This window comes from Falco punctatus (genome assembly GCF_963210335.1).
Source record: "Falco punctatus genome assembly, chromosome: 7".
NCBI classification, from domain to species: domain Eukaryota; kingdom Metazoa; phylum Chordata; class Aves; order Falconiformes; family Falconidae; genus Falco; species Falco punctatus.
Genome location: NC_137587.1, coordinates 55,234,153 through 55,254,937, shown reverse-complemented (window position 1 = coordinate 55,254,937; position 20,785 = coordinate 55,234,153). Strand labels below are relative to the sequence as shown.

The 20,785-nt window shown below is 42.6% G+C and overlaps 1 protein-coding gene across 1 annotated transcript in view; it reads right to left on the bottom strand.

Moving 5' to 3' along the window:
• The window catches only part of PRTG (protogenin), an 87,941-nt gene extending 68,777 nt beyond the window's left edge, over positions 1-19,164 (bottom strand). Inside the window, exons 1-2 of the mRNA XM_080396579.1 lie at positions 18,709-19,164; positions 17,642-17,944 (exon numbers count right to left, since the gene is read on the bottom strand). Coding sequence (XP_080252705.1) covers positions 17,642-17,944; positions 18,709-18,775 — 370 coding nt within the window. The 5' untranslated portion in view covers positions 18,776-19,164. The remainder of the gene's footprint in view (positions 1-17,641; positions 17,945-18,708) is intronic.
• Positions 19,165-20,785: the final 1,621 nt, after the last annotated feature.

The window sequence follows — 20,785 nt, the reverse complement described above, 5'->3', positions numbered from 1 at the left end:
TGAACAGGATCATCAAAAAACTCCTAATGCCAAGGGAACACAGCCCAGCTCAAGGGAAGATGGATGGAAGACCTTGGCAACAGGATGGAGAGGAAACACACCTCCCTCATGCAACTGAATTGGGTTTTTGGACACATTAACTATAAAAATTGAAAAATTACTTGTTTCATAAAGCATGGAAACACTTTTTCCTCGTTTAAAAAAAAAAAAAAAAAGGATTCTAAACCAGCAGACAAATGGACAGCACTCTTGTGCATTTGCAAAATGCTGGGTTTCTACAACAAACTTTCGTTCATCAGGTGAAAATGGGGACTGGACAGAAAATACCAGGTTCTACCCTCAGATTTACAGCTGCCTACATTGTCTGTAGGAAAGTAACTTACTAGTTTGATCCTGTAGAATTTATCACCTCAGTTTTCTCCACATCTAAAACAGAGTTAACACACTAATCTTTTACTTACTGCAGGGTTTTCTGGGTTACTTAACACCATATATGAGAGGTAGTAGGAGCATTAACATTCATATATCATACACATTAAAATTAAGAGTGAGATTAATAGAAATTAATATTCTTAACACACTGTCATATCAACTAATCACAAAAATCTGCAGATCTACTGGTGGGAAAAAAAAATGGTCTGGTAGATAAATCATAGAAGGGGGGGGAACCACAATAAAAACCCAAAAAACCAGCCCTATTGCACTGATGGAATTGAAACGATCTGTCCCTCTTCATGAGCACCACACTGCGCTGATAAACTAAATCTCTCTGATTGAGGGCCAAATTAAAACGGAGCAATGCAGGAACTCTTCTGACCCAAAAGTAATCCACTCAATCATATAATGCATCCCCTTCCTTTTAGTAAAATGAATAGCCCTCCATAGAACCTTTTTCTTCCTTGACAAGTCCTTGACAGAAGAATGTGAATCTGGACAGTTAAATGAATCAATCACCAGCTGCTAGTCTAGGGCCAAGATGGTGAGCCGAGGGGCCTGCCAGAGTTCACTGACCACTGGTCAAAGCGGGACAAAGGCTTCGCCTCTATGAATAGCCTGCTTCTGGGATCCAAAGGTCACTCTGCTACCTTGGAAACGCCGTCCCCTTTGGTTATTTAAAGTTCTCAGGCTATTCTGCCACAGATATTATTGTTTCAGGTGGTCACCATCTTTCCTCTTCACAAGTTCGTGAAAGGCCAGGCAACCATTTTTTAGGTAAACGCAAGACAATGGCGAACATGGCAGCAAATAAATAGTGAGGAAAGGAACAATTAAATAAGGGCAAATAATGCTTTACATTTCCTCGCAATTCCAGCTTCTGAACATGCCTGTGAAAAACGTCCTCAGAGAAAGAAGGTCCTGACACCAAAAAGGCTAGATCCCTAACAGGATCCAGGCACGCACCTTGCGCTGAAGGCACATACTTCACTGCCTTTACACAAATGTATCAGGAAAAAGAAGAGTATCAGGGCTTTTCTCAAGCCATGACTGCTGGGCTGTATTTCCAGAAAGCTGCCCTGTGGTTCATGGTAAGCAAGACCTGTAGCCTACTAGGTAGGTGGTACTCTAGGCTACATGCTGGAGTGAGTACTTGAGCAAAGAGACAGACCAAACGAAGGAGTTGGTGAAACCCACAGGTGCTAACTCATCTGCAGTAGTGGAGCCATCAGCCCTCCCTAGCACCTACACAGTACCATGAACCACGAAAAAGCTCTTCTCCCATACATCAGCAATAAACCCAACTTCCTCTCAGTCAGGTCACAGAGAAAGTAAAGGTTGCACTGACAGACACCACTGAGTGTACAGGTGAGTATCTGCCACCCACAAGCTTAAACTGTGGTCAAAAGTATAAATTAAATGTGGGTTTTCTTAGTACTGTGCTAAAATGGTTTCGTAAGTCAGATTACGCTCTGATGAACGATACTAACAACAGGCTTATAAATGTGTCTGTAGACCTCTACAGTATATTCTCTGGTCAGTAAACCTTTATGTATATATTTTAAAAAATTATCTAAGGATTATTATTAAGTTAAAACTATTGCTAAATACATGATTAGACACCAGCCCACATTTTCTTGGTTGAATCAAAAAGTTCTCATAAATCTTAACCTATTTAACTTGTCTCAGAAGTCGTCACGTTGCCCTCTGTTATGAGTCTTTCTTTCCTGACACCCTGCCTGTATAAAAGTCTAATACTTTCAAAAATACTTTGGTTTTTTGCTGGGTTATATGCATCATTAGATAAATGAAGCCAACCCCTAAACTTTCCCACTAATGCAGCATCCAGTGTATCTGCCTCTTACATGTATGTATACACACACAGAGGAGATGAAAATTTCCAAACCCTAATACCCATAAGTTAGGAACTGAAGAAATTAAGCTGCTTATGTAACTGATTTGTTCTGTTTACATACATGCTTTAGGAAACAATCCAACTGCACAATCAATCACACTTCCCCTGCTATTCACAGCACCAAATGAATGGTGCTCACATAATGAGCATCTATTCAATATTTTGTTTTCTATTCTCTCTTCAGTGTGTGGCCTCATTCCTTATTTATTACACTCTATTAAGCATTGCCCTGAAGACAGAGTTATTAACTTCCCTGTGGCCTTTTCTGCAGGGCTCTGCACTACAGTTCTTCACAAATGTTAATGGATGTACTCCCACAACACCCCAAAATTTTAATTTTACTGTTGTGTTTGGGCAAACAGTTGGATGGTGGCCCAAAATATTCACTAAATTTAAGTGACCAAGATAAGACACCCATGCTTCACAGCACTCCATGCATTGCAACCACAGCTCCCCCAACCTGTTGCGGCTCCAACTGATCAAATTTCTGAACTTCATATCAAACACCGAGACCATATGCAATACGTAATCAAAGACTTCCCATGAAAAGCAGGAACAAGCTGACGTGTCACATTACTGCAGGAAATTCTAGATGAAGCAGTGATGCAATTTAAATCCTCTAAAGGTCCCCTGACTAGGAGGCTATTCTCTGTGTTTCTGAAGTCCATGTTCTGCAAGATCAGCTGCTCTAACAGGTACACTCCTGTGTCAGTCTTTGCCAGCCCCCTGGTCCTCTCCTACTCCCAACTTTCACCCATGGCAGTCTCCAAACCAAGCCAACCCCAAGCCTCGCTCCGCAAGCCTTGCCTTAGTACTAGCTGCTTCCCACCAGTATGCTTCCCTTACCCTTCCTGACCTCTAGACACATGAGACTCACACCTCCACCTCACCCACTTCCCCTCCCAAACTTCCTCTCCAGCTAATTAGACCATTGTTTTCACTTACTTTAGCTTTCAATGCCAGCTGGTTTCTCCAGGCAGTGTTAGATCACACTTTAGCTCCTCATTAATTCAGAGCAAGGAAAAAAAAAGGCAAGTCCACAGCTGCCTAGGGCTGCTTAGAGGGAAAGCCCAGCTCAGTGTTCACAAGCAACACGCTCAGCACAAACAGCCTCTTCTGTGTCTCCAGCTACTCAAGCTGAGTAAGTCTGTGCTGAACATGTGCAAAAAAACAAAAATAAAATAAAAAAAAAGGTAAAAAAGTTTGAAAATTTTCCTCAGAACTTACAGGACACTAAAACTTGCAAATACATTCATAGGAACAGCAAAAGCTACTTCCAGACACAAAAGGCCACTTGCCCAGCAAATCCCATGTCTCTGTTCCCTAAGCAGACATTCCCACGCTATCCTAATGAAAAACAAAAATACAAAAAAAGCTGTTTCATCTTGGGTTTGTTCTAGGGAACAGGACAAACAGTCCTGCAGAAGTATACTGTATTAAAAAAAAAATAAAATAAAGCAAAGAGATGGATACCAACATGACAATTTCCTATCCAAAAGGTTAACACATCAAAAAGTAGAGTCCTGCAATACAAGTATTCGGTAACTAAGAGCAGAGTGCCACCAGCCCCTTTAGAATAAGATCATCATTTGCACAAAACAATAGAGCAGAAGAAAAGTCTATGACTAGTATTTTTTGCAAGAGTCACGCTTAAAAACATCAACAGGCTTCACTTCTACTATGCAAAAATAAAGTTTGGCAGCCAATTCTCTTTCTAATGGGAAGACTTTTTAAGTCTTCTTAAAAAATCATGGTGGTTTTTTTTTCCCCATTGATATAACTCTAGGCTCCGCTATTCCTTCTGAAACAGTCCTGCTGGGAGGACTATAGCCAGGCCCTGCTAACAATTCAAACCTGCTTCACCTTACCTAGCACAAATATTTTCATGATTTTAAATCAAAATAACACCTGATGGAAGTTGGGTTACCTTCACACTGCTGTTTCTTGAGACAGTCAGAGCTAAACTGCCAGTTAGTAGCTGCTAAAAAGTAAAGACAAACTCTTCCCAGACAATCCCAAATCCCTTCTGCTCTTGCCTACTTATCTCCAACCAGCTCTAGCACTCGTCAGATAACACAGAAAGCCATTTCAAATCATCACAGCTAACCACATTAGTTAGACACCTATCCAGCGTTAAAAAAAAAAAAAAAAAAAAGTTTTTTTTTCTGCCAGGTTATCAATCAGATGAGCACCACAAACTGCACAAGGGATATGGCATTAACTGCATCCTATTCTGCATTTCCAAAACTTCAGAATTAGTGTCAGCCACTTTATGTTTAAAGCATGATTTATTATTCTCTTTCTGCAAACTAGTGGACTGTTTCAACTTCTTTATATTCCATTGCAGATTCTTTTATAATAGCTTCATGTTTATGTCATCAGTGGACTTTCATACCTAGTACACATCAAAAATCCCACAGGCTACTACTGCTGAAGGGCATTAAAGAAAATGTCAACATTATAAACGTTCACCTAAACACAAAGCACAGATTATCAATGTGCCTCATTCTCTCACTAGGATCTACTTCCAGCATCAACTCTGGTGCACAAAGTGTAATATGCCTCTGACACAGCTCTAACAGGAAAGAAATACTGTTACTAAACCGAACTGTAATAAAATCCTTCCTGAGAAATGTTTATTATATTCTAAGAATCGACCATTTCCAATAAAACCTCTGACCATAAAAGAGCCTAATATACTACATGTATCCCATAATGATACCTATTACCAGATTAGCTATGTCACCTTTTGCGCAGAGAAACAGTTTCCTGCAATTATTTTATGATAGATAGTACAGGGTTTTTTTCAAGTGTGCGTATATTTTAGTATTATTCTTTATTTATCTTAAAGTCATGCAAAAACAGTAAGGGGGGGGGGGGATAAAGCACTGTGTGGATTTCAGGGATTCACCATCTGAAAGCTTTTATTCTTCCACAGTGAAGGAAAGTTATGACCTTTGACATGTGGCCACGGTGCCAAAGAAACTGCTCATAAATGTGTGTCAGCAAAGAAGCAGAAATCAATAAATTCATTTAATCCAGTGAACTATTATGTAGTGAGACACAATATATTTTAAAGAGCCAACTGCTCTACTCTTTCTCTCAAAAGACAAAAATTTTATGTAATAGATTTTTGGATATTCAATTTTTGGAAGGTTTTACAAGCTGAACATTATCTTTGAGCCCCTAATGAATATTTTAGTCAGTTAGGCCACAATTTGTTAGTACATTCATACCTGTTTGAAAGATCCCCGATACAGTTGGATGCTAGTAGCACAACAGGAACGCTAGCAGGTGGGCAGATATCCTATTAACAACCTCTGCCATTATGAGAGACAGCTATCCACTGGAATCAAACTCAGGCAGGTGTTAAAAGCATGTATTTTTTTCCCACACTGGGTGCTCAAGTGCAGAACCAATGATGTTCACCATTCCAAACATAGTAATTTTAAAAGACCAAACTAAGCAGTGCTCTACAATGTGTATACAAAGGCTTCCCACAAAGAATCTGGCCATCTACCATGTATTTTATGAGAATCAGCAACAAGGACCATCAAGAAAAGATGATGACCATTACAAACAAGTACTAAATGCCATGCACTGAGAATGTCTGAAATCCCATGAATGCTACCAAGAATTCCATGGTTAATTTCTTGTACACTGTATCAATGCTTACCTCTTCTAGTGTTTTATATATATCCAAGAATTCTAAACACTAGAAATCATAGTTACAAATAAAGTTCACACCAGGAAAAAAAAAAAGAAAAAAAAAGAAAGAAAAAATACCAGGGGAAAGAAAGAGGGGAAAAGAAAATTTACTAACTGGAATAAACAAAAAAATCCCCATGCTCAATTATGTCTCCACTTCTTAAATATATAAAAAACTTATTTTATGAGTATAGGCTGATGCATCTGAACACAAACTCATGTGTACCTGTTCCATGAGCCACTGTGCAGAGCACTGGATTTGTGTTCTGATCATTTTTACAATAGTTTGGTCGTGTGATAAAATTGGGCTGCCTTCCTGGCACAGACTGGCCGAACTAATAAAAGCAGTATCCACTTTCAACTTCTATTGAAGATCAATGATAAATCTGCTTGCAAACTGGGGGCCACAGGGTCCTCTGCATAAATAGGCATTAAAAGCAAGATTAAAAAAGATCTGGTGGTACACTCACTTATGCTTTTGGGGAGGGGGTGGGGGAAGGAAGTTTCACCCTTGTAATTTGGGATGTGCTATGTACAAAGTTTCTCTCTCCTCAGGCAAAACGACGGTATCAAGCCAGAACTCCCAGAGAATATTTCCAGTTAACATCAATTTGCCGGATGTCACAGACAAGTTTAATGAACAAAATGATAAATGTCCGTCAATGGCTTCATAAAGTCAACAAATTCTCGTTACAAAGAACATACATAATGCACAGCTCTGCCCGAGGCACATGTTACAGTTATTAGAGGTTTACTAGAGATTTTGATGTGGACAGTGAAATAGTAATTTAACAATTTACACTAGTTAATTTGCTGATAAGTTACCTGAACAATTATTAATATATTGAAGATCGTACAAGCAGGAGTAAGCAAAAAATTATTTAGAACTCTTCTGCATGTTCAAAGATCTTAAGATTAATTTTCAAGTTTCTTTGAAAAGATAATGGCTTATTTGAAACTTCCAGTTGTAACAAGTTGTAAAACAAAAAACAATACTGTGTAATACTGAGCTGGTTTTATTGTACATTGCAACAGCTATCAAAACAGCTTTTTCTCAATCATAATTATGATCTGGTTTTGAAGTGACAGCCAGACCACTCGAGACAAGATATTACACTTCTGTTGAATCATTTTTACCTCATCTAAATTTGGGGTCAAAACTGACCTCGAAGTATCTTATGACACTTCCCTCTCCAGCCACAGCTGTGAAAATAAGCTCCACTGGAATACTGCCTCTTTGCAGTCATCAGACAGGAATAAGAAAAGGGGGGGTCACCAAAAGCAGTTTTGCAAATCCAGAACAATGATAATAGCATATATGTGACAACTTATAAACAGAAAAAAGAGAAGGGGGAAAAAAAAAAGAAAAGAAAACCCTGCCAAACATGACTACATGCAGCAAAAAACTAGTCTGTACCTGACATGAGAAAGAGAAAAGAGTGCGAACATGGGAGAGGACACAAATGATGAGAAAATCCCAAGTATCAGAACACAGCAGCAAAGAAACGAGAAGCTTTTCTATTTGATACTTTTTCCTCTCCTTAAGGCATACAGGACATTGAAGTCTCTCAATAAAGCATAAAAGAACTGAAAATCCCTTTTTGTAAACAGGCTGATGGATGACCTTTAGTGGGGGGACAGAAGGCTGATCATTGCTACTTCGCATGAGAAACTCATGCTGCAAAGGTTGAGGTGATATAGAAAAGGAAGTTATTTGTCTAATAATATTTTATCTTGTTTTGTCTTTAATCTGAAATGGCTCAAAGAAGAGCCAAAAAAAAAAAAAAAAGTATATCATCAAAGCTTAAAACCCTCCTGACTGAAAGATTCAGAAAGACCTTTGGTGTAATCCAAGATTTTAGAAGCAAGTCATGTGTATCTATCAGAGTGTCCAAAGATGAGCTAATACACATGTGGTAAAATTACACTGATCAATTAAGTATCCAAAATTTTTTCTACTTTTATAATTCTATCAATTTGTCAGTGATACCATTAAGACACAAAGGTTTTGCACAAGAAATTCTGAAAATTTATACCGAAATGAGAATAAATGGTGTGATCATTCAATATGAACAAGATTATTATCTGAAGATGCTAAAAATTAAATCCGAAGATAGAGTTGCTTCTGTTCATAGAACTCCCTCCAGTTTCCAACATTCACGCATCGCTATACACAAGATACACATCACAAGCTATAAAGACATGGTTTAACTGCCCCCAGCCATGTATTAAAAGAACACCAGATGACAAGTTTAATGCTTGTAATAACTTTTACGTACCCCTTACCCCTGGTCAATCAAGTGATTATTTCTTTCAAAACTGTCTTTCATACGCAAATCATTTCAAAATGGAACTATTGCATCCCAGAACTAAAGAATGAATTTCCATTATACATACTTTTAAGACAAGGTAAATCATTGCTAATTTTATATTCAAAATCATGATTTTAGCATGTTCTGAGGCTGGAGGACTAGACCAAGGTAAGTTTTGCTGCTCTGGTGTCAATATACCACTCAGTGCAGCCTGCAGCTAGAGACAAACTCTTTTCTCCTTGCTGAAATAATGTACTCACCCCACCTAAAGCTGTGATTCAGAAAAGCCTGCCAATTTTGAACAGAACTGTGAACTTATACAGAATGGAATATGTTGCCCATTCCAACATCTACTTAAACACAGGCATGGCAAAGATGTTCCACATCTGAACACAGATTTGGCGAATTGCAATGTTTTGAGACAAAATTCATTCTACCACCAGTCCCTTTGCATCAGCCAGTATGTAGGAAGTTTTCTTCCTAAGATTCTATACATGGGAAAGGATGTCAAAGATCCTCTTTGCAGTTAAGAATCGTGCTTTTCACAACAGATTACTGTCATAACTCAGAAACAACAATGACCTTACTCCACTCCTTGCTGTCCAGGAGAACTTTACCAGGGCTCTTATGGCAGGCACCGCTTTCAAACACAGTTCTTGTCAACAGCCGGAGATGTAATTTACTCAGTAGCACTCTATCATTGAAAAAACTGGTAAAATAGAAGTTAAAGCATAACTGTAAGGTCTGAAGAGGAAAAGTGTTGACCACTGCCTATAGAAGGAACGGCTGAGATTTTGATTGGGTTACGTTTTTTAATACTGACTTAACTGAGCAGTGGCTCAGCTGTATTTTCTCATGTAGCAATGTCTCTTAAAAACAGCCACTGAGAGAATAGTTTAGTGTCTGCTGAGGAATCCAAAGGCAGGACTTCCACACTTGCAGATTATTAATCATTTTTGCAGAAAAGAAGCCCTGCTCTTTGGATTTTCATTTTTCCCAGGCTTATTTTTTTCTTTTTTCTTTTTTTTTTTCTTTATTTTTAAGAGAAACAATTCCTTAGTTTATGTTATACAAGGTAAAATTACAGGAGCTAACTGTTTCTTGTATGGTCATTAGTTAAAACCAATGCCCAGATTTAGCGACAGGAAGAAATATCCCAAAGGAAAGCATTACAGTTGCATTTCTTTTCTACTTCTCTTTCATTTCTCAAGATCACCTGAGATATTTTCATCGAACAAATCCCCTACAACCACAGAGATGTAGGATATGGGTGGCATCCTTGTGCCCTTATGCTCTTTTCCTGTATTAACAATCCCAGGCAGTAAGGACAGATTTCTAGAAGGAGCTAGGTCAGACTGCATCACATGCTCTCTGAGCCTCGCAAGCTTTCACACCCATGACTGCAGGAAACTCTACTTGATAAGGTTTCTATCCGTTTTCTAGTTTTATGACAAAAGTTCTTGTCTGTTTTCAATTTTGCTAGACCTTTGCAATCAGTGCACTTCCATTTATTTCGTATTTCAGAAGTCATTCCTTCCCTCAAAACTCTGCCTATGTGCAGAAACAACTTCATAAGATCATTTTCAAATAATTTATGGGAATAACTGTGTTTTCTTACCACTTTATACAGAAGAGGAAATCAGTTTATACAGGTATAAACCCAAGAATCACAATTACAGAAGATTAAATCACTGCACTCCTTGCTGACTTCCTCCCTCCCCAGTAGCTAAGTCCCCAGTAACCCTTCCAGAGATGGTAAAGCAGTACTTTGGTACATTGCAACTTTTGCCTCAAATTAACGATTAATTTCTGAGAACAGCTTTGATATAAAGCTTGCCAGTGTTCCTGCATCTTTCATAACAGGTTCATTTCCAGTATTTCACTCCTCACACTGCATTCTACTGCTCTGACATGCAGTAAATAAGAAGGTACACGTTGAATACTATCACAATTACTACCATGAAGTGTTCAGGCTAGAAGCAAACTTCACTCCCTCAAGCTTAACTACTGAAAAATTCATAGTTTTCCCATCAGCCAAACTCAGGCAAAACCCTGACCACGGCAGGAATTTTAAAAGCTGTTAAGTGTAATAGTGCCACAGAAACAACCGGCAACTCTGAAACCTTTACCCCATAAGTTACAAAGATCACACACTCTGTCATTTTTGGGTTATGATAATAAAAAGCTAAGTGAACTTCACAAGCACACAGCAGACCTATGGGCATCTGGGGGGAATGATACCTAGATCCTGTTTCCCTAAGCCGCAGATGCTATCAGAAACCTACCAGAAGCCCAGCAGAGACAGGCAATTGAAAAACAAGCACTTTGGAACAGAGTCTCAAGATGGTAACTGTATTATCGAGGTGCCACTTAGTTTATTTTGCATTCATGAGCATTCACATTGTTAAAAACAAAAAAACTTCCACTCACCTAAAAGATCAAATTTTATTTCATTGGAAAAACAACAAAAAAACCCAACTAACCAGAATTACTGTTGAGAGTTATGAAACAAACCAAAAGCAATAAAGAAAATCTGTCTAGTACTGCTTATTTACATTTTCCTCTAATACATTAGGAAGGCCATCTCCCTCCAAAACTGTTATATATAGAAAAAACAACATAGGAGGTCACAGTAATTTCATAAAGTAAGTCACAGACAAACCCTCCACACTCCACTGGTTTCACAACCATCTCCTTCCTATACCTGCTCTTTATCTCAATCTATTAAAAAAGTAGTCATTTCATCCATACAAACAAAAAATGTTTCCACTATAGATGTAGGCTTTGGAAGGCTGCCAGATGGATTTCTAACTCCCGACAGATCATCTAGTGTGATTTTTTTTTTTTCACCTCTAGCTCAATTGCTGAGACAATCAACTTTAAAATGTAGACGCTGCTTAAACTGCTGCTGCTTAAAAGCTACGTGGAGGTTGACCCTAGTAACTAATGTTGACCATACAACCCACACTTACTCAACAAAATGTGGAGACTTGACATTGTTGATTACTTTTTCACTTAGGTGGTGATTACCAGTTATAAAGACTGGAAGTAATCAATCCCAATTTAACAGCTGGGCCTATTGATGAAACAAAAAAACCAATGCAAAACTAAACAAAAGATTATGTCCACAATTTTGGAGATAAGATGTGGAAAAATACAAAAAACTGAAGAAAACACACAAAAACTAAGCACAAATTTGCCCAACAATGGAAACCACCATATTTCTGTAGGAAAACGCTTAGTAACTTTTAAATTCTTCCTCCAAGATTCTCTTTTGTCATTGTCTTAAATTGTTCTGCACACCATCAATAGCCACAGCTGTTAAATTGTGAAGACGTGACAACAAGTCTCTAGGCAAACAACTGCTCAGAGTGAGATCCTTTTCTTTAGGATAATCAGAGCTGGCTGACAAAAGGGGGCCTTATTGAATGCCCTTTCAACAATTTCTACACCAAGAAATGCAGAGAGAGGGAGGAGGAAGCAAGGGAGCAGTGGGGGGGAGCACCACACTGCAAGAACAGAACAGCATCCCTTGCTGCCATACACTGGTTTGCAAGTAGGAAAGAAATCTCAACAGTTAGTGCACATATCACACATAGATCTTGCACCAGGTAAGAACTGAGTGCTTCTAGTCACAGCTCTGAATAACTTCTAGCACGGTATCATGCTTTCCTTCAACATTTCTCACATAGGTGAAGGTTTTACTAGCTATACAGTACACTCCCAATAAGACTGGGCATTCCTTTAAAAAGAAGCTGGTAAAAACTTTATACATTATAAAGTTACAGTGATAAAAACTAGTAAAAGCCATAATAGCTTCAGCCTTACTAGCTAGGAAGAAAAGCAAGGGTATGAAATGCCTCAGTTTGGCATTATACTCAACACAAACTTGAAACTGAAGTGTTGAGGAAAGCCATGAAAAGCTTACTACTCTAGTAACATGGTAGTGGAAACAAACACTGTTCATGTGCAATAAGTAATGTTTTATACAGTTTTTTTTGTCCTGGCAACAATACAAAAGCCCATCCTTCAGCCTGTGGAAGAGCTTTTACAAGTGCAGATCAGTCACTGCTGAAAGAATAGGGAATGCCATAGTGCCAAAAAAAAAAAAAAAAAAAAAAAAAGAGAGAGAAAAAAGTAACTAGTGGTTATGTCTTAAAAGGATGTTGACAATTTCTTCTGTAAAGGTGTTGTAGGACTTCAGGTTAAAAGATAACTGGGGGAGTTCTAGAGGAAAATTCTAAAAGAAAGAGAGTTCAGAAGAGAGTATTTGCCAGTTTTCTTATTTCTTCAATGTATCTCAGTCAAACAAGAAAAATCATACTGCTCTCCTTCACTGTTATCAAGCGACATTGCTGAAACATTAAATGTGCTCCTCCTGCCTTCAATACTGGAATTTAAACGCACAAAGGTTCAGCCATGCACACTCTCACCTTAGAAATGGACTATACTGTCAGGACATTCAAATCAACTAATCAAAGCAATAGCAATAATGCAGCACTTGTAAAAACCTAAAGACGTTCCTCAAACTGTCCATATGCACACCAGTTCTACAGCATTAAGACTTTCCTCTCTCTTAATACAAGATCATTGTCTACAACTGTCATTTCACTTCCATCTCAGTCAAAAACCACTTCTGCTCCCTAACCCCACCCTTCCATCTCAGGATTTGTTCCTCTATCCATTATCATTTAAAGTAATTAAACACACCTTTGACGTCTACATGCATTTGGAAGACACCTGAAATGACAGATTCCATACAAACTGATAACTGTATTGTTAGACCACAGCTGTTAATCCCTTCATTTAGGGCAAGACACTAAAACTAATAAAAAAAAAAAATTAGTAGCAGAAGGGCAAAGTTTTTGCCTACACACATGTTCCACAAATACTTTAGTTTGCTGAACATCTATTTTTGTGACAGTCTAAGTCTCAGTAGCCTTCCTCTGTCCCCACTAAGTCTTTCCACCTCCACATCACTCCTCTCAGTTATGCCAGTGCAATCGCTGTGAGTGGCTCCATGACAAACCGCATCAGGGAACTCATTTGGGTTAACACCATCTTTTGTTTTAATTCTATTATTTTAACCCAGATCAATTCCCTGTTCAGTTAACCACACGTGCAGCTGTGCCCACACAAGGAACAGCACAATGCAGAAGTGGGAACAAACAGCTGGAACTGCTAAGAAAACATGACTGTCACAGTACAGGATAAGGCTCAGCTGGATGCACTCTTAAGTGCAAGTATTTAAAAGCAGAGCAAAAGATGCTACTCTGATATTAAAACATAAATATTGCTCATTATTGGCACAACAGTGGGACCAGAAGTCACATCACTGCCACAGCAGGTAAGCAAAACTGCAAACCCTCCACAAAGTATACCCTGCTACGTGTAAAAGGCCCAGCGTTTTGCAAACTGCAGTGCAACACGCACATGCAGTTTCCCTCCAGCAGCATGTTCCCAGAAAACTTCTGCTTGCACAACCTTCACTCTTGTGAAATGCAGCAATCTGTACATGAAGAATTGGGCTTATGTTTCCTGTAATCCACAAACATTAAAATCAATTTAGCCAAGTTACAAGAGAAGAAAGGGTTATCTAGGAACTCTCCTACCCAGCTGTATATATCCCATCCAACCCTCTTAAGACTCCAATTTCCAGTTCTTGTGAAAAGGAAATAAACGAGCACCCTGTCCAATCACTGCCCAAAGCCCATGTTGCTAGCTTCAGAGTGCGATCCACCTTCTCCATTTATCGTTAACACCATCTCCTTGGAAGTCTAGTTTTATTTTTAGACAGCATCTTAGTTAACTGTGGTAAAATAGTCATAATTTAAAAATGCAGGAATACAAAAAACTCAGCTTGTTTTTTTCTGGCTGATTCCAAGTTGTACCAAAAGTGCTTAGACTTTCTCCACAGTCTACGTTCCTTTTACATTCCATTCGAGAGACCTCTCTTATTAGCATAGGCAGCAGTAAGTCGAATTTTGAGTAACTCATACTCTTTATTATTAGTGTTTTACCCCCACATGTTGCCTCACAAAAGAACCACACAGGAACCTCCTCCTCTCCCCCCACAACAATAATCCTGCTTTGGAAGCAACTACAAGCATGTACTGAAACTAGTATTTATTTTTACCTAAGCAGTACCTCAGCCCCAGAGTTTTCTTTAAAAAAGTAGGGGGATCTCACCGAAAAAAAGCCCTAAATTAGTCAAATTCTTTTGTGCATGGATGAACAACAGGAAAGCAAAGCCTTGGGGCCTCTGGGGAGGAACCCTGTCCCTCCAGACCTACTCTGATGTGCTCGGGAGATAAGGCTCCATAGTGACACTTAAGGAAAGGCCTGCTCACATTTGAATTTCTGCATTCCTCAAGAACAATTCATGGCAATCACTAACTTTGCAGAGGAGCTACATGAAAGCTTTGGCCAATGAATGAGGGTCATCTGCTCTTTATCACAAGGGTAAACCTCATCCTGGCCAGTTTCTAACCTTTTAACCCTGTGAATTCTTAATTTGCACATGAATAATGGAATTCTTGCCAAGAGTGCAACCTTCAGCTTCCAGTTCCTAACTTTAGAAACCAAGACCTGATCTCCTTGTGTGTTCAAATCTTAAACTCTTGGACAGATTAAAGTTTTTGATTTCCAAATGCCACACTAAACATTACAATTCTGAAGCAAAAGATAAGCTTACTGGCAAAAGCTCTGACCAGGCAAAGTAAAAGAACATCCTCGCGCCCTGCTGCTACCAGTGACTGAAGAGAGAGAGTTTGCTTTTTTCCTCCAAAGAAAGAATGCCCATTTAATGCCTATTCTCCACCTGTTTAATATGTATAGTTCCTTCTGCACCCTGACCACAAGGTAATTTGCCTTCACAGCAACAGACAACTGCTTCTAAGCAAAACTGTAAGCCTACAAAATCCCTCACAAGACTTTTAATTTATTTCACTTGAAACGTCTGTGAAGTCTGATCAACTCACGATAGCTGGCAGAAACACTGTAAAAATGAGATATAAAACTAATTTTGCGCATGTGTTATGGGCTTCAAAATATAACGATACAAATTACTGCCTTATTTCACAGTTTCATAGTAAAGATGACATTCTGAAACCAATCAGATTGGAGTATGATTCAAAAGAGGCGGCTGCTACATAGCATAACTCCATGTTTGGCCACTATTAACCACTTAATCGCTAAGTCAACAGCACCTACTGTGATCATTATGGATCCACAATCTCTTCCAGTTTTCTCCAACAGCCATAGGAAACCTTTCAAGTATGCAAAGAAAAAAAGAAACCTTTTGTCACAGTCTGGGGGAGGGGGCTGCAAACTAAAAGTCTCTCTCCACAGCATGCAATCTGTTGGTTCATAACTCTTCCTTGGTGAAGGTCTTTCATTATCAAAAAATCAAAACAAAATTAAACCTTCTTTCTGGTGAAATAATGTGCATGTGAGAAACAAACATTTATAAAAGTTCAGTACTGCCTGAATAAAACCAGATACTACAAGTATATTACTATGCTGTACTACGATAGTGCTCTGTACTACTTTTCCAGAAGTTCTCTGATACTGAGCACAGAGCTTATACTGCAATGTCTCCTATTTAAAAGGGCCCTAAATTTTCCACGGTCCTACACATGGGATCCATCAGCCACTGCTTTACTTTATATTTATTTAAAAAAAAATAATTTTATCCTCTTAAGAAAGGTTTTCTTCAGTCTGTTAATGAAACCCAATGATGTGAATTTAAATAACAATATTAATACTTCATTTTTCCCCTTTTTATGCAAAGTACCCAAGAACTGCTTGGTCTATTAATCCTCTATATGAGTAAGATGCCATGACACAAAAGTATTAAGGTTTCTGAAATCAAGAGTTCACAGATCAGCCTCTTACAGCATGTGAAAACCTCATCGCGTACTTGGAGCCACCTGCTTCCAGGCTGGTTTTCAAATGCCCAATGCTGTCACTCACTGGACAAGGAATTTCACACCTTCCTGGGATATCTATGGACAGTTTTTATACTCAATTCAGAAGCACACAGAAAAAATGACAGATGTTAACACTGAGGCATCTTTTAACGTAACTTAATGTTCCAATTGTTTTAACCGGTTTCAGACTGAATTTGGTAAAACTTGCAATTTACAACTAATGTCAAGTTTCCATTGAGGTATCAGCACCACAGTTTCATGCAACTTGCTACTGAGAAGAGGGTTGAAGAGGTCAAAGGAAGCCTTTTCCTATTAGATTAAGTTCATCAGTTGAGTCCTATTATACAGGGAACACGAGAAGACTACATAAACTGTGTACTCTCTGCATTACGCTTCCTTTGCAATGACTCTGCGTACCTCTGGAAAGCAAAAAAAATCATAGAATCATAGAACAGTGTTGTAGAAGCAGTCTACTGGCAAAGCTCTGCACTGGCATAGAAAGAGGCACGGCATCCAGTTCCCAACACGCATCTATTCCTCAATACATTTAAAGATGCTAGGAAAACAGAGAGCAACATGCACTCAGGGTCAGAATGTTAAAGCCATAAAGGTACTTACAACTATTCCCTTCGCCATTCATCCAGCAGCAGGGAGTCACCCTAGAAACGTGACTCTCACATCCTAGTGGAACCACCTAACAGGCCCTTATGGTCTGTTCCAGAGGAATCCCAAAAGGGACAGCACCTGCATCTGCTTGGCTGAACACACATATCAGAAAAGCAAGGGCTTGGTAACATAACCCTCATGGCTGCCCAAAAAACCTTTCCTCTCTTTCTCCTCCCAAAGACAGCCAGCTCTGTTAACCACTCCGCCCTGCCTCAAGATGACACAACACAACGTCAAGCTATAGAACAAAGAATCATTTTTTTTTTTTAATCAGATTTGCGAATAACCCTTCTAAGGCTGCCTGAACAGCAACTGGGAAGCAAGACCCAGGGCTTCTGTAGCCCGTTGCAAGCACAACTGCACATCACCACCTGCTCTGGACACCAGTGACCCACATGAGCTGCCCACACAAGGTACCACTGCCCACGAGGTCTCACAGGTGGCTGCACTGCTTCTGACACATCACGTCCTTGAAAAGGGGATACCACAAGTTTTGCTCACAATATTTAAACACTTGAAATAAAACCAAGGTTCTGCAGAATTGACTCGCACTTTGGGGGTTTTTTGTAATTTGTCTTTTCATGTACACAATCAAAACAAGAGGTCTGTGTGGTGTTCAGGGAATTGCTGTCACAAACTCAGGAGCAGGTTAACAAACAGGCGCAGAAACTTACTTGCTAGTGTGAGGTGGCTTTTTTGACTGAGAATGGCCCCATATTTGTTCAGAGCTAAACACTGGTAAAATCCTTCATCAGTCAGCTCTCCTTTCTTTCCTTCCACCTCACTGATATATAACGAGCCGTTGGATAAGGTGTAGATCCGTTCACTTTCAGATACTTTGCCTCCATTTTTCAGCCACGTAATAGTTATAGGAGCTTCTCCACGGGCTTGGCAGTCTAAAACCACCGGATCCTTCCTTGAGACAGTAACATCCTGAGGCTCTTTCACAAAAAACAGTTCGCTAAAGCACCATACTCCTAAGAGAGAGGGAGAAAGACGTCGCCTGTCAGTAGGATGCGCCAGTTGCCGAGCGCACTGGCAGCGCCCCCGCACGCCGTAAGCGCTGTGGAGGGCTCCCAGCCCTCCCAACTCGGAAAACTCCGGGAAAACTCCGGAAAAACTCCGGGAAACCCGCGGGGCCGGCTCCAAGCGGAGCAAAGGCACCACGCCGTGCAACACCCAGGCGTTCGCCTCGTTTGCCAACGCGCTGCGCCAACGGGCCAGCGAGCCAGAGCCCGCACCGCCCGCACCGGCAGCGCCTGACACCGCGGGGGCGGCCGGGCACCGGGGACCCCCCGCTGCGGCGGGGCTGCGGCACAGGTGCGGCCCTCGCCGCGCCGCTCGCTGATTTCACCGGCCCGCCAGCGGAGCCGGCGCGGGGCGGCTCGTAAAAGGCTGATTTTACAGGGCATCGTTAGCGAGAGCCCCGCGCCAGCGAGCGGGGGGGCCGCAAACCGCCCCGCAAACCGCCCCGCGCTCCGCACGGCCCCGCGCCCCGCACGGCCCCTCAGGCATCCCGAGGGCGCGAGCTCGTGGCTCATTAACGGTCGCTCACTGCCGCGCGCGAACCCCCCGCGGCCCGCTCGCGCCCCCTGCCGGCGGGGCGCCCCCCCCACCCCCGCCCGCTCCGTCGCGGCGCGAACAAAGCGCGGGGCCGGTTCCCGCTCCGGCCGGTCCCGCCGCCTCGGGGTTGATCGAGCCGGGAGCGGGCGCGGGCGGACAATGGGGCGCGCGGACCCACCTGGCAGCGGGAGCAGTAGAGCCCGCAGCAGCGCCCGCAGCAGCGCCCGGCGGCGGAGCGGCGCCATTTAGCTGGAGGCGGCTAGCATGCCCCGCCGGCCCGGCCGCCGCGAGAGAGACCGGTCAGCGGCCGAGGGGAGGAGACAGGGGACGGACGGAGCGGCCCCGGCGCGCCCGTCCCGGCCCTACTCTCCGCATCTCGTCTCCATTGGCCTTTGGGGAGGAGAGGGGCGAGGGGCCGGGCTGGGCGGGGGGCGGGGGAGGGAGGGACGCGGCTGGACGGGGCGGGCCGCGGGGCGGGGGGCTGCGGCGGACAATACCCCGGGGCGGGGGGGGACGGCAGGAGCCGCTGGCCCCGCGCACGAGGGGCGACGGGCTCTGGCGCCATCTGGGCCGAGCCCCCCCTCCCGGGGCGGGGGGTGCCCGGCGCGGACCCCGCAGCCGCCGCCTCTCCTGGACGGCGGCTCCCGGGCCACGCGCTTCGCGGGTGGGTGGGGGCTGAGCCCCCCCGGCCGGGGCGGGCGCTGCCGGCCGTGCCCCCGGCGCAGGGCCCCCCCCAGCCCCCCGGTCCCACCAGCAAAAGGCGCGCTGAGCCCGAGCCGCCCGTACCGAGATGCTGTGCCCGAACCGGGCTGCCCACGGGGGGCACCCCACGGCGCGGGGGGGGGCCCGGGGCAGGTGCAGCGGCGCCCCGGTTCGGCACAGCACCCCCGCACCCCGCTGAACCGGGCTGTCCCGCACCCGCCGCTGACTTTTTGCGTGCCGCTCGCACACGGAGTGCCATTTTGTCCGCCGCTGCCGCTGACCCCTTCGCACAGCACCGGTAAAACCACTTCCAGATGGCCGTGCGGGGCACGGCGCCGCTGCCGCGGACCAGCCGCCCCTCGCTCCCTCTGCACCAGAAAGCAGCCCCAGGTTTGCAGCCGCCCCCAGCCCAAAACGCAGCTGCCCACGTGCCAGCTAAACTGCAAGACGCACGGAGCGAAGCGCTGCGCTGCCAGCACCCTAGGGCCGGTTTGTACGTGAAACACCGTCAACTCAAAGGGTGCCGCTACCATTGAAGCTTTCAGCTTCCCCCCCATGCTTGCAGCGAGTGATTTCTAAGCTTTTTTTTTTTTTTTTTTTTTTTTTTTTTTTTTTTTTTGTCTGTGCAGAGTTCTAGTTTCTAAAGTTACCGCCGAGGAAGGCATCTTCTTACTCAGCACATTTGCCCCCTGTTAGCATTCATTGTGAGAGCTGCTGACTTCAGTGACAGGCAAGTTTTTACAGCTTTTTGTTCCTGCCAGCACTGCAAAGCTCACAGAGCCGCGAGCTGGCAGCCAAGCTTGGTCCTTTCTGCTGCATCATCACCGGCACCGGCTACAGCCTCAGCCCGTGACTCCTCCAAAAGCCTTCAGGAGAAAACCAGAGCTATCTAAACATGACATAAGCCATAGTTTGACCTATATCACCTTCCTTACTTGTCAAAAATACATGAGCAGAAGAATTGAGCTTGCTCTGATCTTAGCACGAGTTTTCAGGAAAAGTAATTAGGAAAGATTTGCTTTACATGCAAATCAGTTACCCAAAAGGCATCCAGGCAGTTTCACAATCACTTTGCAGAGCAGAACCGCATGTGCACCACTGTGGTGTCCAAATAGGAGCAAATACAGCAACAGGATCCACTTGATCAGTTAAATCTCCCTGGTGTTCTATTTTAGGCAGTCAGAAAAGCTTGAACTATGAAAAAAAGTGTCACCAGTAATGTTGTTTATATTATTTTTGATAATTAATGATTAAACATTCATTCTTTCATTCTAGTGGCAAACTCACGACTTCCATTGGCAGCTCATGCCTGTACTCTACTCTCTCCTGCTGAACTCTGGTTGATCAAAGTGACCTGAATTAGAGATTTCCCGGCGGAAGATGACAAACACCAACAGGGAACGCCTTTCCCAGTAACGTTCCTATGCCATGTGCTTTGATCAGTTGGTGGAGAGGCTGAAGCTGTCCCAGGTTAGATGCAATGTTATTTCCCTGCAGCCCTGGGCGCAGCAGGGTGCTGCTTCCCGCAGGCACGAGCGGGTGCTGTGCTGTAC